The sequence below is a fragment of the Glandiceps talaboti genome, chromosome 4 (genome assembly GCF_964340395.1).
Source record: "Glandiceps talaboti chromosome 4, keGlaTala1.1, whole genome shotgun sequence".
Lineage (NCBI taxonomy): Eukaryota > Metazoa > Hemichordata > Enteropneusta > Spengelidae > Glandiceps > Glandiceps talaboti.
The window spans coordinates 21,517,313-21,540,909 of NC_135552.1; the positions used below are offsets into that span (position 1 = coordinate 21,517,313).

Genomic DNA, 23,597 nt, shown 5'->3' on the forward strand with positions numbered 1-23,597 from the left:
GATATAAAACTGCTAATCTTTCATTAATATGCTAATGACACTGTTTTTAAAGATGTAATGCTACAACATTTTTGTGTGCTGTGTAAGTATACTGTCATCGCATTGACTACCTTTATCAGCAGTTTTCTTAATATTCACATACGTGTACCGTAAACTTTGCTTCTAGCTACTTGTGTTTATCTTCGGTGGCACTTTTCAAGAAAAATCCATCAGATTAAAATCGATGAGGTTGTGTCAGGCAACAAACATATCTAATGAATTCAAGCCAACAGACTAAGATGTATGTCATTGGAAAGATATCATCATTTTCCCAAAAGGTTAACATCTTTAACACGCAATGCTGCAAGAAATGGCTTATAGAAGAAGCCATCTAGAAAATGTACTGAACATTTCTCAACAAAATTAAAGATGAGAAAAGTGTACACTCCAAACGGACAAATACAACTGGCATATCATTTCTCAGGTTTAAAAAAATATCGAATTAAACTTAATATATGCATTTGGACTTATTTTACACCATAAATTAAAAACTGGATATTTTTCCTATTGTATATTATACAATATATATTACCGTGATTACAAAGAACTGTGTTTTTACTTTACTCTAAACATAGAAAAACCTAGTTTATTCATTGTTGTAAACAAATTATGAACACTTTCCAGTTATGGTATGTTTCTTAATGTTTAAAAGAAATCACATGACATCAATGGCAATGTACCTCAAAGCCTGAGAATGAAATTAGCGAAAAAGATAATGTTTCTGGCATGTACTGAATTTGAAGTACTTCAAAGAGTGAACAGATAGAAACTGATTCACTACAGCTGTTAATTATTAATTATTCTGCTTCACAGATAATAAATTTTCATTCTTATAAATTTTAATGCTACAATTTACTCCATCTTAGTTTACTTAGCAAAGAAATTAGTTTATTCAAATATCATCAACTTGTAATTAAAGCATAGTTCAATCCATTTTGGAGAAAACTCACAGTGTGTGTGTTTTAGTTGACAAGACAAACAGATGAGGTTATTTGTACATCATCATTGTGTAATAACGGAAGCACAGTTCAATACATTTACAAGGATGACCGAGTGCACATACTGTTTGCATGAACAAGTTTACAAGGCAAATAAATAATTCTGTAAATCATAGTTTGACTGAAGCATATTCGTTTTTTTTTCCATTCCAAAGAATGTTCCTGATTCAACACACAACACAGTGCACGTTATAGATACGTGGCATTACAAATGAGTTGATTTGTATGTCTTCAATTTGTTACCGAACCAAAGTTTTAATTTACTTCCATGGAACACTCACAGTGCAAAAACTCGAAACAGATTTTAAACTAGTTTGACACAACAAATGGAGGAGTTTTTGAGATAGCACATCTTGAAATTGCAAGTCACGAATACTTTTAATGCATTTCCACACTACATTTACATGTACAATGCAACACATTCTTTTCACATTTTACTTTACACTTCCAACATATGGGTTTACGTTGTATGTGATGTGGTCATAATAGTGTACCTACGTCATGAGCACTGAAGTCTTGAGGGATGCTCACTGAAAGCTTACTAGTAACACATCGAACAGTCACGACTTCATTAGCACGCAATAATTTCGTAACTCGACCAAACCTTAATGCATTTCAAGGGAAGGTTCACTGTACGACACACTCTGGGCATTCGTTTGAAAACCGCAACATGCTTGTTTCAACAACCATGAAATTGCTACACAATGACCTAAATTCTGTAATTCTCAAGAGTTTTAGCTACATGATTCGTCAAACATTTAGACTTCTTACAGAACACATGAAGTGTCTTTAATTAATTTCTCCAATATTCCCCTGAGTACATCAAAAAACATATATTAAATGGATTACAAAGTTAATTTTTTGTTAAGATTTAAAAATTCATAAATTTACATCATTACAGTAACAAAACATGCCAGGATTATAATAAATAAACTACCCAATGACATATATCAGACATGTATAAAATTTTGCTGCTGACATTTTTTGTTCACTAAATGTCTGCTAGGAATGAGATCATTCCCTGCTATACTGAAGATGGAATTTCCCTGTTTTGTAGCCAAGTAATGTTTTACTTTCGTTTTTGGTCACTTACATTGAGGTTTTAACTTGACATTTATCTCTCCTATTAAGATGATGAATCAAATTAGTTATTCGGTATATTATTCAGATTTTCAATTGCACAGTAGGCACCACTCTCATTTTTGAAAGGGAAAGGATACCCTGTGAATTCAGATTTAAAATGAGGTAAAATACTTTGGTTTCATTATATTAACTTTCCAAGTTGAAAATGGCATTGATCATTATTACAATGTGGGGGAAGTGATGTACAGGCCTTCCTACGCAACATCCTGTTACACGTGTTGTCAACGGCTTGCATTATACTTTACAATAACAACAGAAACAGTGGACAACACTTTAACAGCAGTTCCCTGGTGAGGTCCAATTTCATCTAGGTTCTGATCAATGCCAGCTCCATACTGATAAGTGAAAATGAGTGAAACTAAGGCATTTCATCTTGTTCAACATCCAAGTTTTTAGGTACACTTCCCATTTAAAACCAACAGTAGACCTGCTTAAAACTGTACTGATATACTCTATTGCATCAGAGACAAAAAATACATACTGTGTACATCAAAAACCAAAGCATTCAACTACTAGATGGTAATATTATGTCTTTGTAATGTGAAGAGTTTAAGTCTGCATGTTAACGTTCTCAATTTCACTGTTCATGCTGTGCAGTATGTGTGTTTGCTCATTTCATTAAATCAGCTTACAGCAAGGTTAAGTGTAAGGTGGTTCACTTTCAATTATACAATTGAAACCATACACAAACAGTGTCAATTATATTCCAATCAATATACATTTCAATCAGTTTCAATGTCATTGTAAAACTGTTCTGTGGTCACACAGGAAAAATGTCTTGTTTAACTTCCCACTGTTACACTAATACTAAAACACAATAAGCATTTTTACATATTAGCTGTCAAAGTATTCATGGCCATTCATACTTCCCACCGCAATTATAGAAATTTATACCATATATACTGTAAAATCAGACCTGAATACAAAATCTGCAATGATTTGAACAGATCAATAAATTACTGAAATCACAGCAAATTTCTTCGTCAAATATTTTTACTGATGTGGCCAAAAGTTAATTTGCATGTATTAGTGCAACAGAGTTAAATGAAATATTCAACTTACTTTAATAACACTGCTTGATCGGATTCATAAGATCCAATTAACAGATCTGAAAACAAACAAATTGAAGAAAAATAGAATTTGTAATTATTACTCAGTTGTCATACTAAAAATTGAAAGTACAAATATGCCGGATATTACATTCGTTACTAAAAATATGTGATCACTATAGTGATTTTAATATAAATATATTGGAAAATATTTTCTAATCCACCGAAGCTTGCATTCCCCTTTCTACTTTGCCTGTTAAAGAGTGTCTTTGTGTTGTCAAATATGAAGATTCATTGGTAAATACAATATGCACTCTAGTGGCAATATGCCTGTGAAAGTTTGCCTCAAGTGATGCCATATATGGTGATTCACTCACCAAATATGGCAAACACAGTACACTAGACTTGGCAATAGGCCAGTGAAAGTTTGCTGTACTTCCAAATATGGAGATTCATTCACCAAATATGGGAAGCACTGTTTTTGTCTACCGAGGTCATTGTATCAAATTTCCACAGTCCATCTAATATTCATTTGTACTGACAGTGTTCATGCATTCCTAAGCCTACATGTATAGTACCTTCACAACATCACAGCATTTCACTTGAACAGACAAGGGTTTTTCATTTTATAATCCATATCTTTCAATGTCAGATGCAATGGCAACATATGGTATCTGTCATGTATGGTATCTTTGAATGAATAATTAATCCCAACCCTCAAATAACAGGAAAGAAATTATTTCCTATGAAAGTCTACATGTGCTAAATCCATATTATCAGAACGAGAGACAGCGAATCAATGAATTTTAATAATGGTGATATTTACAATATAGCTAAATCAAAATGTATGAATGAAAATGCTATACCTTAACACAACAGTCATGGCATAAATGTTTTCAAAAAATATAAATACTTGAAAATCAACATATACATATCAATATTTGTGTATCAATTATGACTATCAGTTTGAGAATGAATATTGAAGTTAATAAACCGGACATCATACACATTGTATAAATTCAATATTCTGATGGTATCACTAATTAGATGAAAAGCTACCTGTATACATTAAATTTTTCAGATCTACTTCAAAATGTAAATGCACATGCGAAATCTAACTACAATTACTAGTATATACACCCTTGGATTGACAGGTTGACCTCAAGTAAAAAACAGTATATATAATAATGTATACTAGTCTATTAGTTTACAATATAGGGCTAACATAAAGTAGTATGGGTTCACATGATGTCTGCATGTTCATAGAACTGTAACATACAAAATACTATTAATAATGTTGCAATGTGTTTGAGACAGACTTCTTGATTATATATTACAATTTGTAAGTAAAACTAATCAAAATGTTTCCTTCTGTACATAATATGATTTACAGAATATCTGATCATAGAACTGCAACATACAAAATTCTATGGTTTTTTTTTATGTATTTGGGATGGAATTCTTGATAATATACAATTCAGAACCTGACAATTTGTAAGTAAAACTAATCAAAATGTTTCCTTCTGTACATAATATGATTTACAGAAAATCTGATCATAGAACTGCAACATACAAAATTCTATGTTTTTTTTTTATGTATTTGGGATGGAATTCTTGATAATATACAATTCAAAACCTGACAATTTGTAAGTAAAACTAATCAAAATGTTTCCTTCTGTACATAATATGATTTACAGAAAATCTGATCATAGAACTGCAACATACAAAATTCTATGTTTTTTTTTTATGTATTTGGGATGGAATTCTTGATAATATACAATTCAAAACCTGACAATTTGTAAGTAAAACTAATCAAAATGTTTCCTTCTGTACATAATATGATTTACAGAAAATCTGATCTTAGAACTGCAACATACAAAATTCTATGGGTTTTTTTTTATGTATTTGGGATGGAATTCTTGATAATATACAATTCAAAACCTGACAATTTGTAAGTAAAACTAATCAAAATGTTTCCTTCTGTACATAATATGATTTACAGAAAATCTGATCTTAGAACTGCAACACACAAAATTCTATGGTTTTTTTTTTATGTATTTGGGATGGAATTCTTGATAATATACAATTCAAAACCTGACAATTTGTAAGTAAAACTAATCAAAATGTTTCCTTCTGTACATAATATGATTTACTGAATATCTGATCATAGAACTGCAACATATACAATTCTATGTTTTTTTTTTATGTATTTGGGATGGAATTCTTGATAATATACAATTCAAAACCTGACAATTTGTAAGTAAAACTAATCAAAATGTTTCCTTCTGTACATAATATGATTTACAGAAAATCTGATCTTAGAACTGCAACATACAAAATTCTATGGTTTTTTTTTTATGTATTTGGGATGGAATTCTTGATAATATACAATTCAAAACCTGACAATTTGTAAATAAAACTAATAAAATGTTTCCTTCTGTACATAATATGATTTACAGAAAATCTGATCTTAGAACTGCAACATACAAAATTCTATGGTTTTTTTTTTATGTATTTGGGATGGAATTCTTGATAATATACAATTCAAAACCTGACAATTTGTAAATAAAACTAATAAAATGTTTCCTTCTGTACATAATATGATTTACAGAAAATCTGATCTTAGAACTGCAACATACAAAATTCTATGGTTTTTTTTTATGTATTTGGGATGGAATTCTTGATAATATACAATTCAAAACCTGACAATTTGTAAGAAAAACTTATCTTCTGTACATAATAGTATGGTTTACATGATATCTGATTATAGAGCTGTAACATACAATATTCTATGTTTTTATGTATTTGGGATGAAATTCTTGATAATATTATACAATTCAAAACCTGACAATTTGTAAGAAAAACTTATCAAAATGTTTCCTTTTGTGCATAATAGTATGGTTTACACGATATCTGATCATAGAACCATAACATAAAATATTCTATGTTTTTTATGTATTTGGAACGAAATTCTTGATAATATACAATTCAAAGACAGGCGTTTTGTAAGTAATACATTACTCAGGTACACATTCCCTTTCCATAGACTATGATTTCATACTAATGTAGTAGCTATAATCATTCCCCCTAGTACCTGTACAAGCTTTATCTTGCATGTGTATAATAGTTGAACAATTACCTGTGGGAAAATATAAACATCGTACATCTTCACAATATTATGTGCAAACACTACAAATGTATGTCTCGAAATCATTATTTTATTTGCAATCCCTGCATAGGCATTTCAAGGAAATCTTTTCTAATATATAACATCAAAGCCGAGATTAATTTGATGAATAGTAAATCAATTCAGCTGGTTGGGTATTGAATACATAATTCCTCGTCTGTAAAAGATATGCATATTTATCAGAAACAAAGCAGGCAACGTTTCTGAACAAATCGTATTTCAAGACACTGGCCATACGACAGCAATTCATCTTTTATATTTTGAAGGTATATTTTTCAATAGATTACAACCAAATCTTGGTGACATATAGTATGTTTTTGATACTGTTATAGCCACAACAAACCTGCCCTATAAAATAAATCTTGCTTCATTTACACAGCATTATGGGAAGTCATTTGTCGTGATATCAAACATTTAGCATACACTCCGAAAGATATTAAATATTTTATATTTGACAATTTGACAAATTAGTAGGCATGCAATGAATCCACAATAACTGCCAATATTTTATTTTTTTATTTTTTTGACAGATTTAAATCACATTACGTTGTGGAGAATTAGGTATGTTCCCACTTGATACGTGTTTTTACTCAGACATTTAATACATGTATTGTATACAAAATGGCTTCAACTAATAAAATAGGAATTTGAAGTTTCTTGAACTGAAGGATACACTGAAAAATACAGTGAAGACAAAAAAGTGTTATTAATATAACTTAAAATCATTCTTTAATTAACAATTATGTATCAGGATTTTTAAGAGATAAAAAAAAAATTCCTATATTTTTGGCGACTATGTGGCAACAGTAGGAAAGTGTTTTGTGAATAATGAATAGTGGGTCAATTTGTTGACAAAGACTGAAGTGTGCAGTTGTGTTTAGGACAAAAGTTAAATTCAATATTATGGTTTACCATCAAACACAAGAAGAGAATATTTTGTTTATTATATTCATTTATAAGAGTCTTCTTGACTGTAATGTTAAACAAATCCAGCAGCAAACCAAAATCCTGGCTGTTTTTCTAAACTCAAGACAGGGCACCACAACCATCGTTGCAAACCACAGCCTCTTAAAGCACGTCCACTTTAACGGGACCATCAAAATGTGCTGTAATTTCGAAGTGTAGCGCAAGACTCTGGTTTGCGAGAATGACCACAGCAAGATTTGTACAAATAAATCATGAATATTTACCAATCTCACTTTAATTACCTTTGCATGATTTTGAAAAATGAAGCGTGGTTACATTTGAAATTATGTGCCCTTTGGGCAGAGTTTTCAAACGTTATTTTCAGCGACTACAGAAAAATAATATGGGATGTCTCATCTAAAAAAACATTAGCACATTTTGAAAGACATGTATGCAACAGCTGTTCAAAAACGAATAAACGAGCTTGTTACTGTGTTGCCAAAACCTTTTGACGTACGTATATACGTAAATGGCTATACGTGACTTTTCAGCCAACGCTACACCCACTGGCTTATATAAAACAATGTGAACCTCAACCGATGTAATCCTGTCAACTCCATATGGCATCATATATCTGTTTCATGTACAAGATTAACAAAAAAAAGCTTTTATCTAGTATTTGGAAAATCCTGTTTGATTCTGACTACACTAGTATTGGGTTACATCAGCCTTACGGCAAAACGTGTCACAAGACAAGACAAAGATTTGGTAGAGTAAGCTTAACTGATAAATAAGTAATACATGCATGCAATATGACTCTGTTTTCAAATATGAAAACCTTGAATTTTGCCTGCAGCTCAGTACAAGAGACATGAATAATTAACAACACCATGTAAAATAATATTTCAGAACGTTAACGCCGTCAGTTTATGTGGGCGAGTTGAAGGCTGCATTTTGTTTAGGTTGGGTGGATTCAAGAAAGTGGGTGATTGAAGATAATTCACTGCATTGTTGCCTAGGAAGTTTGAATGTACGTGAAACTCATAGTGAAAACTTTATGTGTCAATTTCATGTGGATGAACGGAATTAGTGATTATTATATGTAATAGATTATAGTAGTGACTCAATAACATCTATGCCACCATCAAAAGAGTTCAATCATATTATGGATGTAAGCAATTTCAACACCCCACCCCACCCAGTATGAATTGTACTGTATTTATGAATTCATGTCTTTGGTTTCACTTTTTGGGGCTCCCCAATAGCATAAAACCTCGCAGCTGCTTAAGAGATTTTCTCATTTGTCACAGTAGAATACGAAATATCACATTTTATTAGTAATTATTGGAAAATTTGTAATTTGCCTAATACCTTTCTCGGAATAATACTATAATAATGCATTTGAAAAATCCCAGTATGAAATATTAATTTCAAATTGATAAAATATTTAGAATCTACTGACCATCAAGTGAACCCAGTAACTAATATTCTCCTAGATTATAGAACTCAACTTGAAACATATGATAAAGAAAATTAATAAATCCCTACCCATTATAGTATTATATAGTTGCTACGGATGAAACTGTATATTGATATAGACAAATGAGATACTAAATATGAAATATTGATGTTGGCATAATATTTAGTTCCTTCTTTCCTCTTCAAAAATGCCATATTTGTTTTTTCTTGATAACAGATTGAATATAACAATACCGCAATATGACAACACATTTCAACTTGTTAGATCAACTGGTTTAATGGCTCTGAGTCAAATGATGTGTGTCTTTTCATGAAAATTCTACTCCAAACACGTGATACATCAAATTTCAAACCAATTCCACGACAGTGAAGGCAATTTTTTTTTGTTCATATGTTCACTTTTCCCAAATGGACATATTTGTACTTCGTGTTAAAACCTTTACAAAGGGAGTGACTGCATGCGTACACAATATTGTCATGAAACAGACTTGTTAGATCAGCTGCTCGGTTACATCATTATTACCCCAATAATGACAGAAACCACAAACAGACATAGGAAGTAATTATACCCTGTGTAAGCGCACCAAACTCCTTCAGTATTCAATGAATTCCCAACTGATGGCTTGTACTACAAATATCTAGTATTTTATCCCAAATCCCACATCACCAAACACGGTGGTATACAGTTACACATCCCTCAGGCAAGATTTGATGCTGAGGAAGGAAACGGCTTCTGTTGCCGAGTTTTCCTGATAATTTATGGATGGGATACGGAATATTATCAATGTGAGACTGCTAGGCTTCATATTTCACAGCTTTATCTGGGTTCACAAATATTAAATAATACATCTTCTGTAGTAGTGTGCAGAAATTACACAGTGTGAACAGTTATATATCTTCTGTTAGACAGTTTCACTGATTAGTCAGAATTGATTTTGGATTACATGTTTATCAGTGTTTACAAATATTAAATCAAAACATATTCTGCAGTGTTCAGAAATGATAATTTTAGAAAGATCTCCTGCTGACCTCAATATCTCAAAAACGAGAGGATACAGAAAAACAACAGAAAACATAGGAAGGGTGTAGAGAGAAGTGTGCAAGTGAGTGAGATAAGCGGTAACCTTGAAAGCTTCTCTTTGGAACATGTTTCTCTGATTAATAATTTATTAAAGGAGAACATCATTCCAGGAAATAACTTAGGTATTTTCATAAACTTTGGGTTCTGGAGAGTCATTTCATTATTTCACATCACATAATTTTCAGTCAGTTGCCAAGAAACACCAAACTGAAACTCTTGTTCACTCCCATTGTTCTTTATAAAGACATAATAAACCATTGCATGATGGGTCTTAGCAGACATAATTATTCATAAGATGCACAGTGAATATTCATGACGCCAAAGAGCTTACTTCCTACATTTATTGGTTGCACACTGAATATTCATGACTATTTATCTGAAGGTTGTGAACATTTCTTTGAATTATTGCAAGAACATTTTTGAGTAGCATTCAAACATTGTCAAAATATGCTTGGAAATGTCTTCTGTTACAAGTTTCCATGACGATACATGGAATGGATCATCAACACAGATGCAGAATTATAACAAACGTCAGATATCACAGCTTTACTCCATGTTATCTAGGTTATACATTAAATTATCAATTTTCTTGGACTAAAACAGGAAAATATGATACACTAAAAAATCAACAGCATATTATTACATTGTGGTAACAAAATCATTTTATGATCTTAGATTATTCAGATTCATGTTAAAATGTACATAATCAGGGATGTAAATAAGGACTGTTACCCAGCAAAGCCAAACAGCTACTCTGCAATGATTTGCTGGCAACTTTTTCATGAGTTTGTTAGAAATTCTTTCTTTCAACCAGTATATTTACATCAGTGGGCACACTCATCATTCTCAATCATACATATTACTTTTCACATTTGACCAGTTACTTTTCAAATTAACTACGTCTGTGATAATGTAAAATATTTCACAAATTAAATACATACAATGATGGCGAAATGAATGTAAAATTTATACGCGATGCGTCATGGGTTGAGGCATTAGCATTTGAAATAAACGCAAGAATTTAGAATTTATAACAAAAGACACAATGCATGGCCACAACAAAAACTCAAGGTTGCCAAAACACAGATCACATTTTGCAAATTTAGGCTAAGATTCAAGAAATTCGCAGACTGAACTGAAAAAATACGAAATTTGACACGCAATTACGTTTCATTTACAAATTTATCTAACGCAGTATCACCAGAATGTGGTTAAGCTTTCAAGAGAAATAGAATTTCTCCTGAGATATGTTTTTGATCGCCGGAAGACATATGGCAATAACTATCATGATTCATTTATCTTTAGTTGTCCCTAGTGAGTCATTACAAAAATCAGAATTGCATTTACCTGGGTAGCGGTTGTTATCCATGTCTAAACCACCTGATAAGGAGAACCCAAAGGTCTTCAAATTATGGCCAATATCTGAGGCATGGATTACCTAAAATCAAGAACAAAGACAATATTCAGTCACTAATTTATTCAAAAGCCATCACCATCATCCTTCGGCTATGGAGCGGGCAACCACAAGTTTTCTTCAAACACAATGAAAATTGGTGTGTGGAGCATGTGCTCAAAATCACTACTGCAGTAACCCAAAGCAATGACCACTACATCAAAATTTATTTTCACAAATATATGTCATTCACTTGAGGATGTTTACCATCGATGATTCTTTGTAGAGCCTCTCTCATTCTGAGTGACAATAAACATTCTGCAAATGACCTCTTTCCGTTACTCCCTTCACTGTTATCACACTTCAAACGTCGTGTATGTATGATCTAGCAAGTTTCTTTCCAGGTACAGTTCAGTTACTTTGTGATAATCATATTTATCATTTGTTTTATTAATTTTAATAACATTTATTTTCAGATCGAGCAACGTAAATTTGTTTTTGTTTTCATCACAGCACCTTCCTAACTTATTTCATGCATATTGGCAATTTATAGGTCAATTAATTAATTAATCAACCAATAAACAAATAAATAACAATAAAAAAATAAATAATAAATAAAAAAGTAAGTAAATAAATGAATATGATATCATATATCGTATCAGTTATAAGAGAGATAGGAAATATTGCTAAACTTACACAGTCATACATTCAACCACAGTCTATGAGGGGAGCCCAGTGAAAATACCTGGAGAACACAGGTAGATTTCACCACCTAAGTAACAAGTATTAATTAAAAAAGAAATACCACATCCAGTGGTTTCCTAAGTTTGCCAATCACGATAACAGTGGTAGGAAATATGGCCAAATTTTCATACATTTCTATACATTGGACTACAGTATACAATGTACTTTATAAAGGTCACAGATTTGAATCCCACTGGAAACTGGGGATTTTTCTGTGACTTACCCAAACCCAGGGTGAGTGTTCTACAGACTTGATGGGTAGGCTGTATCACTCAGCCATGTCTCACTCACATGAATTTGGGGGGGGGGGACTCCTGGAGTAATGACTCGAAAAGTCGGGGATGATTACTCACACGGAACCCGCAGGAGCTATGTTTGCTGGGCCTGGGTGACTTTGGGATAGCCTGTGGACTGACTGTGAAAGCCTTGATATTTCCACAGCAACGTGATAGAGAGCGTGCAACATAGCCCTATCACATAGTCCCAAACCTGAATGGATCTCTGTAGCATTTGTGTTTGTTTGTGTGTATTTGTCTGCATAACAGAAAATCGCTGGGATCAATTCCCAGCACAAAAACTTGACAAAAAGAAACAAGAAAGTCATAATTTCATCTTGTCAACACTTAGTTGAGTATAATTATAGCTGTAATGAGAGTTGGTGACAGTGTTTAAAATACTCATTTAGTGAAGTGATTCAATGTGTAGTCATAAAATTGCTGCAATCACCAATATAACCTAATTTGGTATATTCAATAATTGGACAACGGAGACTCATTACTCTAATTAGTCAAATTAATGTCACTCCTGGAAATTCACGCATCGATGGCCAAGCCTAAAAAGATACGCAATCTCATGTCCGAGATTTACTAGACAGGAAAAGGCAGATATGAGGGGGCAATGTATGTGTTTATACATTATTAAAGAGTATATTGTGTGCTCCCATGGGGGCCAAGGATGTATAATTGTACATGTACTATAAGCTCCCCTGAGAAGCATGGAAATACTTTTTAAAAAGGGTTGTTGTGTTGTTATGGGTCCATGCCAGGAGTAATACATTGTAATTGTAAAGCACTTTAAGTACAGAATGTGGAAGAAGTGCTAAATAAACATTATTTTATCTAGAAATTTATTACTGCCGACAAAATTATTTTAAAAAAAAATTTAAAATATAGTTTTCATTCTGCTGTGTTATTTCATCTTCCCTCTGGGTATATTACACTAATTGATTCTGAATCTGAAGCCTTTGAAAATGAAGATGTGAAAAAATCAAGTAACAAAATGACCACAAAAGTGGTAAATGAAAATAGAACATCTTTTGTACACACAAGTTGTCAAACACTCATACCATGTTTTTTATTCAATTAGCAAATAGTTTCTACATTATCAGCACTAATAACCACATTATAATATTACTATGTTAGTCGTCGACTCAAAATATTAATTCTTTCCCTAGTAACACAATTATGCACAAAATGAAATGTGTTTCAACAATACTCAATCTGTAAATTTATCTCAATTTATACTGCATGTAAACCTAGATATTTTCAATACTAGAAGATTTGGCGTTTTTGGAGTCTTCAGCTAGTTCTCAAAGTCTAGTTTTACTATTTACCAGACTGGTACATTGTGTTCATGTACAAAAAGACTTTTTAGTCACTACACATTTTAGTTTTTTGTCATCCAGCGAAATAAGAGAAAATAAGTCTTTAGTGAAAATTTCCAGGTTTACAGTTACTGTATTACTTTGACCATTAATTTTGATTCAGTGCAAAATGTTGTCTAAAGGGAGAACATCACTCCAGGAAATAAGGTACTTTCATAAACTATGGGTTCTGAGGAGTAATTTTATGAGTTCACATCACCTACATTATCATAAATTCAGAAAAACAACAAGATGAACTTGTGCTTGATAAGGGAATTTTTTGCTGTGGGCCAAATCGCCTCAAGAGAGTCATCAGAAATACATTATACTATATACACATGCACTGAAATGTTAAGAAATTCAAAAATCTAAACTGGTACTACTTTGACCATCAATTAATATGTGGACTCAAAATATTCAGTTTTTTTCTCTGTGATATAAATTACACACTATTATGTGGAATTGAAATATGTTATGAAAATAGTCTCAATTTGTGAATTTTTTTCAGCTCGTATTACGTATACTTTGACCATCAATTTTGATTAAGTGCATAATTTTGTCTTAATGCATATGTTGTTCTAAGAGGATCAATCTGGTGTAACTCTGACGTTGTTTTGACAGTTCAAAATATACCCCACTTAACCCTGCCACTGTTATCGCCAACGACATGCATTTTCACTTTTCATAAAACACACTTATAAGAATAAGCTCTTAGTTTTCATGTAGTGCGAGGCTTGCGTGTAAATGACATGACGCACAATATCAATCCAATTTTGGGACAAAAGTAAATGTATATATATACATAATATAGGACTTCCAGATAGTGATCAAATTGAATGGATAGCGCAATAGTATCCTGTGAATTGCCATGATATGATTCAAGAGAAAATGAAAAATTCAAGGCAAACACAACTCATTACTTGATTGACAACTGTCTCTTTCCATTTTTTTTTTGAGGTCGAGTAAATGAGTAACAGGCTATTTGAATGGGGGGGGGGGGGGGCTGCAGCCTATGACATTTTGGGAATAGAAGTTTGCTTGCCCATAGTCTATAGAGGGACTGTGGCTTGCATTATATGGTAAATAGTTACTTTTGGCATATGGGAAATCATATTTACTTGTGACTAGGGGTTGTTGTGTTTGTATAAAATAATATATTTTTTATATGACATTTCTATGTGTCAGTGTAGAGATATCAAATTCCTATCTTTTTTGCCACAAAACCCACTTGCAGAATCAATGGTAATTTAGACTTGAATGCATAACTAAGAGCTAGTAAACAATTTGTGTGTCCCTGTATCTGCATTTCTCTTTGGTTATAAACATACCACCCCCACCCCCATCCCCACCTCCACCTCTTGCTTCACTGAAGTATACAACTGATGCTCATTCAAATGTTCATTCATGTTATTGAGCTGAACAAAACACACGGATAGTATATACATTTGTGAAAGGTAGCAAGATTTTGTGTGTTCCCCAGTCACTTTACCAAGGGTTCCTAAACAAAACTGTGACATATTGTATAGGAAACTATGCCAGATTGATCTGATTCCCTATTTCAGTTACTTGAGTTCCCAACCTTAGCAAAAAACAGTGCAAGATTATTATGACAGTTGATAATGTAACTATGCAACTAGTGTGTAAATAAGACTTAGAAAGTACATCATTGATTGATGAAATTATAAAGTAGTCATGGTTAGTACATGTACACATGCTTTTCTCACTACGAAAATCAAATACACAGTCTAGATGTACAGCATATCGGTGTCCACAAAGGAAACCATTTGTCAGAATTTCTTATTGCGGGGTTGATGAATGAAGCCATACAAGTACCCTTCATTGATTCTTTGATCACATCATTTCTGAGTGCCGCATGGTATCTTGTTATTGATATTACAATTTCCTTATTTTCACATTTGACTTCAATACAAGTATTCTACTACACTGCACTTTCAATTTCGTCAGTAGAAACAAGTTAGAATTAAAAGTGACTGAGATTGCAGAAAAGCAAATGTTAGAAAAATTAAAGTAGTAACACTCTATATATAGACCGCGTCAAGCACCAATTTTTGACAGCTAGTAAAGCATTACAGTGTTAGAGTGCCTCCGACATTTATTGTGAAATATTACCGTTTTATTAATACCTATATTGCATAATAAATATCATCAATTTGTGTAGTTTCCGACACGAGGAGAGGTATGACTAGGTTCTTAAATGAAACAAAATAAACTCAGTAAATACTGGTAAGTTCATACAAATGACCATTATGAATGCCAATATTAAAAGTCTGGCAAATAAATAAAAGAGTAATTGAAAACCATGTGATGCATTTAGATTATATTTTTTGAAACTATACATGTATATGGTGTTGGATAATGGGTTCAATGTATTGCCTGCACTCTGAATGGCACACAAAAGTACATGTGTACAGTGTTAGATGACTTTTACTTAGTTGTACAGTATAAGTTACTTGGTATAAGGTATTTTATAAAATATCCACAAAGTTAAAATCATGCCTAATTTATATTCGTGAATGTCTTTAGATTGTTGGTTTCTTCACTTTCCTTTTGTTGTTGTAATTTTATGTTGTTTATTAAAGTTTGTGTTGTTGCTTTTTTGGGAAATTATAATTTTCTTCTTTTTTTGGGGTGGGGGGGGGGTGGGGGTGGGAGGTTGGGAGTGGGAGTGGAGACTAGGAAGTTCACCCGACGATTGATGCACTGAATTTGCATCACTTTCCAATATGTACAAAGTGACTCAAACTTTTGGTTAGTTGTAAAACTATGTGCAGCATACCAACTGAATAGTCTTTAATAAACATTTGGTCAGCTTTATCAGACTGAAGCATCCAGTGATAATTACCACAGAGGATTCGATCAAACCATGCTGTAAAATGTATACTCCCTAGGGAGTTGAGGAAGCATAATGTGCCATTGTCATGTGCAATTGTAGGTCCATACTAAGGGTAATACATGTAAAAAGCACTTTGAGCACAGTGTGGGAAAGCGTTGTATAAAAACTAACATCATTATAACATTAGTAAATGGTACAGATGTAGTAACATTAAGACCTTGTCAGCATAATTACATACCTGTGATGGAGTTTGTCTTATTCCATCAGGTGAACCATTATAGATATATACAACACCCCTTCCATCTTTACCTCCGTATGGGGCTCCAACGGCAATGTCTATATACAAATATACAAAAAAAAAACAATTTGTGATAACAACACAGATACAATGGTATGGCATAAGATGGTCCAGGTGATGAAGATGGTAGTGGTGTTGACAAAAACAGCATTGATGATGGCAACAATGATGGTGATGGATTGATGGGATGGTGAAAATAAACTTCTAAAGCCTAAAGCTAAAACTGAAACTTGAAAGAGCAATCGTATAAGAACTCCTTGTGTTGTTTTAGTTCATAGTTCACTATCATGTATAAATAAGAGGTTTAGAAAGAACCCATTCAATCAGCAGACTATTACATGTAGTTGTATAAGAAAATACATTCAGTTTCAGTGAGTTACATTCCTAGGATTGTGGCATCCCTTTAATTTTGACTTATAGACCCCTATACACATTGGAAATCTACTAAAAATTACAGCAGCACGAGTCTTGCTATAAACTGAACCAGTACACTGTGAGTGCAATCATATCAACATCTATTGAGAAATCAATGTCAACATATCACCATAATAGTTTTCTTTCATTTCGGACTTTAGCTTTGTCGAAAGTGATCTCAGCAAAGTAATACAATGTATCTTCATCAGCACCCACCGACAACCACATACCATGATAACCCGACATTTGACATTTGTTGCACATCTCTAGCAAAGTTATGGCTTGGAAATTGATGAGCATTTCAAAAATGTGCTCAGATCACTCACTAAAAGATGTTTTATCTTGTTTATGGGCATACCGGTATGTCTTCATTTGTTTGGATTCTCTTTGGGATCTTGGCATGGATTTTGTTGGGCACACAAATTGACAAATGGGCATGGATTATTAATACTGCCCATCCATTTCAATATTTTGTCGTGGCCCATCAATGTTGATGTTATCCTGCATCAAGCAGCTTTGATATTTTTCAGTAGTCAATTTATGGAGTAGATTGATGAGATGAAAAAAATTGGTGAATGAATAAAAAATGGTGTGTACATGATTTGTATAAAGAGATCTGTCTTTTTTGACGCTCAGGAGACTAGTATATGGTAAACTGCATTTTTCTTCAAAATCTGATATCTCTGCATTGCTATTTTCACAAACCATCATATACTTCAACCTATAGAGAAACTGGTGGGTAAAAACAGCAATAATCTGCGATTTGCAGTTTGAGAATACGGAAAACTATCAATTTTGGTGTCAAAGCTTTTTACTACAATATTGTAATGATATCCCTGCTGAGTGATATACTTTAGACCTGAGTAAGCAGCTGAAGCAGAAACTAAATTCACCACACTGTAAAGTTGAACGTATCATGTACCTGACATAGAAATGCAGATTCAAACTGTACATTTTTATTACAACTCCTTTTCATCCTAATGGTTGCTTCATTATTTCAGAATATTTATTGTGCATAGGTGACAATGTCTTAAATTTCTTTTAATATTTCAGAACGACCATGATAAAACTTTTAAAAATTTGAAGAAAAAAAAATTGAAAAATATTGATATTCAGGGAAATTGGTCCTTGAGGAACACTCTACCCGAATTGTGAGTTTATTTGGTCCCAGTGTAGTTTTCATAACCTTAATGTTACTTGGGAGTTGTGATCGTAAAGTTTGCCAATAACATCCACTAATTGAATACCAACTCACTCAGGACGAAACCTCACAATACACCAAAGACGACAACCAATTAGAGCCATAGCTTCTAACGTAATTAAAGTTGCATTCCCTGGCTGAATCACAGACAATTAACGAGAAATAATTAAAGATATGCATTAGAATAATATGATTGAGTTCAAAAAGTATTTTCTTGGAAACGAAGAGTGATCATTTTGAAGTTATACAGTGGTGATAATGTCATCGTGTCAGAGGGGGTAGAGAATAACGCTAGCAGTCAACAGTATACACTTTTCTAATAAATTAAATTATGTACTTCATTTAGCATATGGATATCAAATACGGTACACCGTCCTCAGAGCCATTTTCTCTCGGTGGTATTGTGTAATTAAATCATCTGAAGCTAAACCAAATCTATGTTGACATTTATGCGTATTATGTGTAAAAACTAAAAATAGACCAACTCATTAAATGGAAAAGCTGCACAGTCTGCTCATTTCACTTACAAAATTTATCTCGTGCTTATTAAATTTTATAAGCTATCCGAGTTCCATTAGTTTCCTGCCTGACACGATGTGGGTTTAATTGTTTCTCCATTTCAAAGTACTTAAGAAATCCATTCCTACATGCATCTCCTTCAGAAGTCCCTGGTACATTTATTGAGGGATATAAATCTTTAGCTGAAGGGGACTTATGCAGGCAATATGCTTGTCAGAGAGTATTATGCAGTGTTCTTAACTTAGTTATGTTGCACTTAATTTATCATCGGTATCGGTAAAGTAGGATAAAAACAGAGACATTCCTTGCAATCCCGGCAAGGGAAAATTTCATAGAGGCAAAATATAGTCTTGTTGTTTAGAGTGAAATTTTTTTTTAAAATGAAGTTTGTAAATATGCTGGAAAGAAGGCCTGGAAATTCTTGTATTGGATCAGAGCCAGAGATGGCCTCATCAAAACAGGTATTTTTCAGAGCTGATTTTTTGAAACCATACAATGTGCAATACAGTTGCCTTGCTATTAGATACATAGAAAATAGTGTGCTGATCATTAGTTTGTGGACAGGGTGCATTTTAAAGAAATTCTTATAGGGCTTTTCCAATTTACCAAAAGCATGGCCATCAGTGTTCATATCAAAAGTTGATCATCTCATGTAGATGTAGATTCACATGACTTGTATAGATTTGTTTCTGATGTCTTTTTGACTTCTTGGTGTGACACGCTGAGTCAGACTTTTACAGACCAACTCTCAGATTCTGACAAATGCAGCTTGCTAAGCCATTGTATATACATATAGATGCACACATCTACATATACATGTACAAACTATGGAAGGATCAAGCCTTTAAATTTGACATGTATGAAGATAAACCCACTCCTAGACAAAATCAAACAGAGCTGACATTAGAGGCCCATCAAGGCCTACAGTCAGAAGAGTACCTGTAAGCACCTGTAAGTATCAAACCATTTGTAAAGTTGGAAATTTCTGATAAAAACTTATTTTCACTATAAAAAAATGCAATAAGTAGTGACTAAAAATACTTCATGTACAGAACACAATATATGAGTCTGGTAATTAGTAAAAATTAGTCTTTCAGAACTAACTGAAGACTGTAAAATAGCAAAATTTTCTAGAGGTTTAAATCTAGGTTTACAGTATTTTTTTCAGCAATTGTACATAACTGCCCTATATTCTAGCAAGACAGAGTTCTTTAATAATATTTTATATATGAATTATCTTAAACTAAAACTTTAAATACAACTTGAAATATTACTTTAAACTCTTTAAAGCAATAATTTTTTTGCAACTAAGATCCAAGCACGTCATTCAATTCAAACTACGACATGACAGCATATTACTATTTATTTTAGAAATGGGCAAATCTATGTAATAACTGATTCTACATAATTATACACAACAGCAAGAGTTACAAATAAGTACATCCATTCAAAAGCTAATCAAACTTGCACTCAGTTGTCAAGATTTGGAATGAAAAATGGAATTCTTATCATTCACTGAAGGCAATAAACGATAACATTGTATGCAACAATGCCTCAAATTAAGATAAACCAGAACAAATTTCCTCTCATGAATAGCGACATCACATTAAATATTGATGATGGTTGACGTCAATCAGTGCATTTACTGGTAATTTGGGTCTGCAGCAAACATTGCCAATGTCAAGTATTAGAGTTTCATATTTTCTCAACCGGAAGATTCTGTCAATATTTCATCTGCACCGGTATATTGAAACAAAAATTATCAAATTTGCTGTACAGTATTGCATTTATGTATAAAGTGGTTACAAAAGACTTATTAATGAATACTTATTTTCATGTCTTGTTCTTTCCTCCATGAAAGAAGTGGATATTTATCTTTTAATAAATGTTTAGGTGTAAAGCAAGCAGACTATAGTTTGGACAGGGTTTCTACAAACTTCTCAGTCATTGGCTTTAAGGTCTCAGCTATTAAAGTAACTTTAAAGCTGCTCTAGCCACAACTCGCACGAGTTTTGAAATATTTTGTTGTATGACAGCTAGAACCCCATGACACATGAGTGTGATGCACTCGGGGTATTTGCATGAGTGTTTGCAGTGTTCTCTGCAGTCAACACTTCACAAGCATACTGAGTGAATGATCAGCACAAAGCACTGCAAACACAAGTGCAAATATGCCCTAGTACCCACACTGGCACTAATGTGGTATGAGAGTCTGTTAATACACAGTCATGTTTTTCCAAAGCAACAAATTTCAATAAAAATAACACTGTGATCACATGCTTTCATGTACATGTAGAATGAACGATCATCCTCATTTGCATATCATTTGTATGCAGATATGCGATAACGTTTTCGATACTGCACTGCAGTGCAATACCACTAGTATGTGCATGCACAGAGGCAAGTACTCTCTGGTACATAATATTATAAAAATAATGAATAATAATAGTGTAATATCGTACACTCTTCTCAGTATTGAATCATCTGTGGATAAACATTTTTGTGTTACAGTACACATAGTATGGTAAAATACATCTAGTAATCAAATCAATTTTTTGGTCAGCATCCAAAAAATCAGTGCCCCAATGCAAATTCAATTTCAACATATTACCGTACCACTTTATATACATGTAGATAAAGTAGACCTCAAAATGTAGAATTTCTAATTATTAGTATTTCAACAATATTTTCAGTGTCTAGATATTGCTGATTGTCTGTCCAAAAGAGTACTACTCCAGTGACAGCTAGTGCAACTTTAAAGAGTATAAGAATATCACTACAGAAATCATGAATACAGCTACCTTGTTCATCTACCCTACATGCTTTTTTTAGCAATATTAAAATCATTTCAAATAATCATCCCTTCCACTTTGTTTCATCACATCCCTTGCAATAACATAAACATGAAACGTCTTTTTAAAGTCACAATATGGCATTGTATTGATTCTCTCTCTGTATGGAAAAACCTTTAAAAAAAAGGCGGCACACTTGTATCATACAGTACTATGATAGAACCACATGCCGTAAGTGTGGCATACTGGACGCATTTCCATGACTGTTTGCAGTGTTTTCAGTGGCTGTAACTTTCATGAGCATAGCGATATATTCTACTTTCTTCCAAGTTTCAATTGTAATATAACATTTGTGGTAAAGACTACTATAATTACTAAAAAGAATTCTAGAAAGATGTTTAAGGCTATTGGAAGCGTTCATTTTACCTTTATATTTGTCATGATCCACATCTTTTAATGTTGTTATAGCTGATCCAAATCTTGCCTTACTTTCAATCCCAGTTAGTCTATCAGGTTGACCAAACATATTCTGTGTAGACAAGAACAAAAAATGAATATTTTTAATTGCAAAATGGAAATTAATGTAGTTGAAATCTCATGAGCTCATGAGTTGTGTTGACAGGATGGCCACATATGAAATGGCAAGTTTGCAGCATTATCTTCCATGAAAATATTATCATTTTTAGATTCTGTAGACTCACACTCAGCTTGAATTCTCAATACAATGTACCTAAAATATAATTTAACCATCTAGGCGTGTCATTTAAATGACGGTTATTTGATTTCTTGGTTGACATCAAGACTTCTGCTCCATGTGTTACACATTCGTTTAGTATAGTAATTATGCATGAGAAGAAATCGACCTTCTTGTTCTATTTTGACTTTCTAGCATTAGGTACTAGGAATTCAGACTAGTAATTTACAGCTAAAACAGGGAGTGTTTGCCAGAAGACTGTACATAACATATATATCTAATGATGAAAGCTGATCATTTGGAGAGTTCAGATTGTTGTTTTACTCACTAGATAAGAGCACATTTATTACTGAACATAGCAGGATTGTGATTGAATTGAGAGTTTTGTTTACATTCATTCAGTTTTTTAGACTCCCCGAATAACAATCATGCTGTGTTCAGTAGTAAAAGAGTTATTATCTATCAAGTAAAACGACAACCTAAACTTGCAAATTGTTTCACGTTGATCATAGATGTGTATGTTACATATAGTCTTTCTGGCAACCACTGCCTGTTTTAGCTGTAAGTAGACTTTCTAAGGAAACCATCAAAGATACATAATATGCACTATTATTCAACCATCCAAAAGTGATGAATTTCATTGGCATTGCCTTGTAAATTATTCAACGCGTAAGCAATGCAGCAACCATGAAATTTATGCGTACAACAATACTATCCTTGAAAAAATACATTCATCATGTAAGTAGAAACATACATGAAGTGATAATTCTAATAATACCTGGTAGTAAAACAAGAAATCAAACAGCTTACTAAAGTCTACTGAGAGAACAGTTGAAACTACAGATGCTGGACTATGTTCCCAGATCTATGGTTAACTCACTGAATACATAATATGCTGTTAATTCATGGTCGTGCTATAAAATTTTACGTGTACATCAAAACCAGCCATATTTTCTTAATGTGTAATACATGTATATCAATCTATATATTGATATCTACATCACATTTTCCATGTTCGGCATATCAACACACTTCAGGCATTAATTTAAAATCAAATCAATGGTTATTTTTTCACAAGGACTAACATACACTAAAATAACTGCACATTCACTTTGGCACTGATGTATGTAATTATAATGATTTCATCAATTTATTGAAATCGAC

The 23,597-nt window shown here is 32.8% G+C and overlaps 1 protein-coding gene across 2 annotated transcripts in view; it reads right to left on the reverse strand.

Moving 5' to 3' along the window:
* LOC144433910 (integrin alpha-8-like) overlaps positions 1-23,597 on the reverse strand; it is a 124,026-nt gene that overhangs the window by 50,536 nt on the left and 49,893 nt on the right. For both annotated transcript variants that reach the window (XM_078122312.1, XM_078122311.1), the window contains exons 11-14: positions 22,166-22,268; positions 16,754-16,851; positions 11,230-11,320; positions 3,243-3,288 (exon numbers count right to left, since the gene is read on the reverse strand). In XM_078122312.1, coding sequence (XP_077978438.1) covers positions 3,243-3,288; positions 11,230-11,320; positions 16,754-16,851; positions 22,166-22,268 — 338 coding nt within the window. The remainder of the gene's footprint in view (positions 1-3,242; positions 3,289-11,229; positions 11,321-16,753; positions 16,852-22,165; positions 22,269-23,597) is intronic.